The sequence below is a fragment of the Etheostoma spectabile genome, chromosome 12 (assembly GCF_008692095.1).
Source record: "Etheostoma spectabile isolate EspeVRDwgs_2016 chromosome 12, UIUC_Espe_1.0, whole genome shotgun sequence".
Classification (NCBI taxonomy): domain Eukaryota; kingdom Metazoa; phylum Chordata; class Actinopteri; order Perciformes; family Percidae; genus Etheostoma; species Etheostoma spectabile.
The window spans coordinates 30131230-30132943 of NC_045744.1; the positions used below are offsets into that span (position 1 = coordinate 30131230).

Sequence of the window (1714 nt, forward strand, 5' to 3'; positions counted from 1 at the left end):
ATATATATATATATATATATATATATATATATATCGGATTTTTAAATAACCAAATATTTGTATCGCTATCGACCTTAAAATCCTTTATCGGTCAGGCTCTACTTCAAACATACATTTCTGCAACTGTAGCTCTTTAGAAATTAAGAATTAATTTAACTACTAACAATACACACTGGTTTCCATTCCAGTACCGCAGCTTGCTTGTTGGCTTTCTCAAAACCAAGATTAGGGTTTACCAAGATTTAGATGGACAAACACAAAATGATCTTACTGTAAACACCGGAACCTAATGTTGCGTTCCATTTGCCTCAGAAATCAGAGGTGAGAATTTAAAAGGACGCCACCCCGAGTTAAACGCATTTCAATTACAAATCAGAAAAACGGGTTAGGGGGACTCTAGCCAGGTTAACCATTGTGAGCAATATCAGTTGATGATAACGTATTATCTGGTATTTTGCATGGCGACATGATAGACGGATAGACAAAGATGGACAGTACTGGTATAATGAGCCTGTGAAACAAGAGTGTGAGAATGTTCCTCCTTAGTTGAAAATGTTAAGTGGAACGGCCCTTGAAGTGGGATTACCGTCCAACTTCTGTCTGTGGACATGTGGACGTAATTCTTACCTAGTTTCTGAGCATGCGCAACTCCCAACAAAGATAGTATAGAAGTGAGATGGCTCACACTGTAGTTAAAGTAGAGACCCAAACACACAGGGTGAAAACAGGATATGCAGCAATGTGCGGTACAACAAAATATATATAAAATATGATGTTTTTTGAAAATGAAACTATGTAAACCTTTTCTGGTACAGCCTCAAAATGCAATGATTGAACCTGAAAATTAGCCTAATATGGGTGCTTTAAATATAACGCTTTTCCGACTTGTTACTGCAACACAGTCAACTCGGCTGTGACCGTCATTTCCAGTTCTGGCCTCATCCTTCTGAGGTAAATGGAACACAGCCTATCCAGGAAATGAAGTGCACATGTAAACCTGCTCACTATCTGCTGATGATGGAGGTTGGATATCTGGGAGGGGCCTGAATGCTTTCTACTCTCACTGAAGTGTGAACTTCGGGTGAATACAGTTGTTACTATAGAGCTATGAGGTTTGACCAACATAACTGTGGTTGTCTTCCTTCTGTGTCCCAGCTCTCTTTGCCATGGAGATCAATGTTCGTAAAAACCTGCTGACTGGGACGAGCACGGTGCTTTCTACTGCAACAGTTCCTCCAGAGGAGTTAGAGCAATACAGCGGGCGCAAGGTCTACGACGATGGCAGGAAGTGTGTTTATGCCTTGAATTCACAAGAGGTATTCATTTATTATAACCTTTATTTATGTAACACTTTTCAAAATAACCTTCATAAAAAACAAACAAAACCCCAAACTTATATAAAATAGCACAAATAATTGGTACAAGGGGCCCAGGCTACGACCAAATGCAAGTATTTTTTCCAACGACTCATGCGACTAATTTTTTCTGTTTTTATTGTTAATACATAGTATGGTTACATATATGAAATATTTTGTCTGCTAAACAATAACATTTAATTGACAAACCAACCAGATTGAAATGGACTAGTAGTCTATTTGTAAATAGTTATTTCTTCTAAATGTATCTGTTAATGTTATGTAGTCATTGTTTTCAGTAAATAGTAAACCTTCATTGGGCTAGTTTGTTACTGAACCCAGCCCTCCTGCAACCCCCC

The 1714-nt window shown here is 38.2% G+C and overlaps 1 protein-coding gene across 2 annotated transcripts in view; it reads left to right on the top strand.

The window, feature by feature from the left end:
* LOC116699063 (palmdelphin) overlaps window positions 1–1714 on the top strand; it is a 25554-nt gene that overhangs the window by 21611 nt on the left and 2229 nt on the right. For both annotated transcript variants that reach the window (XM_032531442.1, XM_032531441.1), the window contains exon 8: window positions 1156–1316. In XM_032531442.1, coding sequence (XP_032387333.1) covers window positions 1156–1316 — 161 coding nt within the window. The remainder of the gene's footprint in view (window positions 1–1155; window positions 1317–1714) is intronic.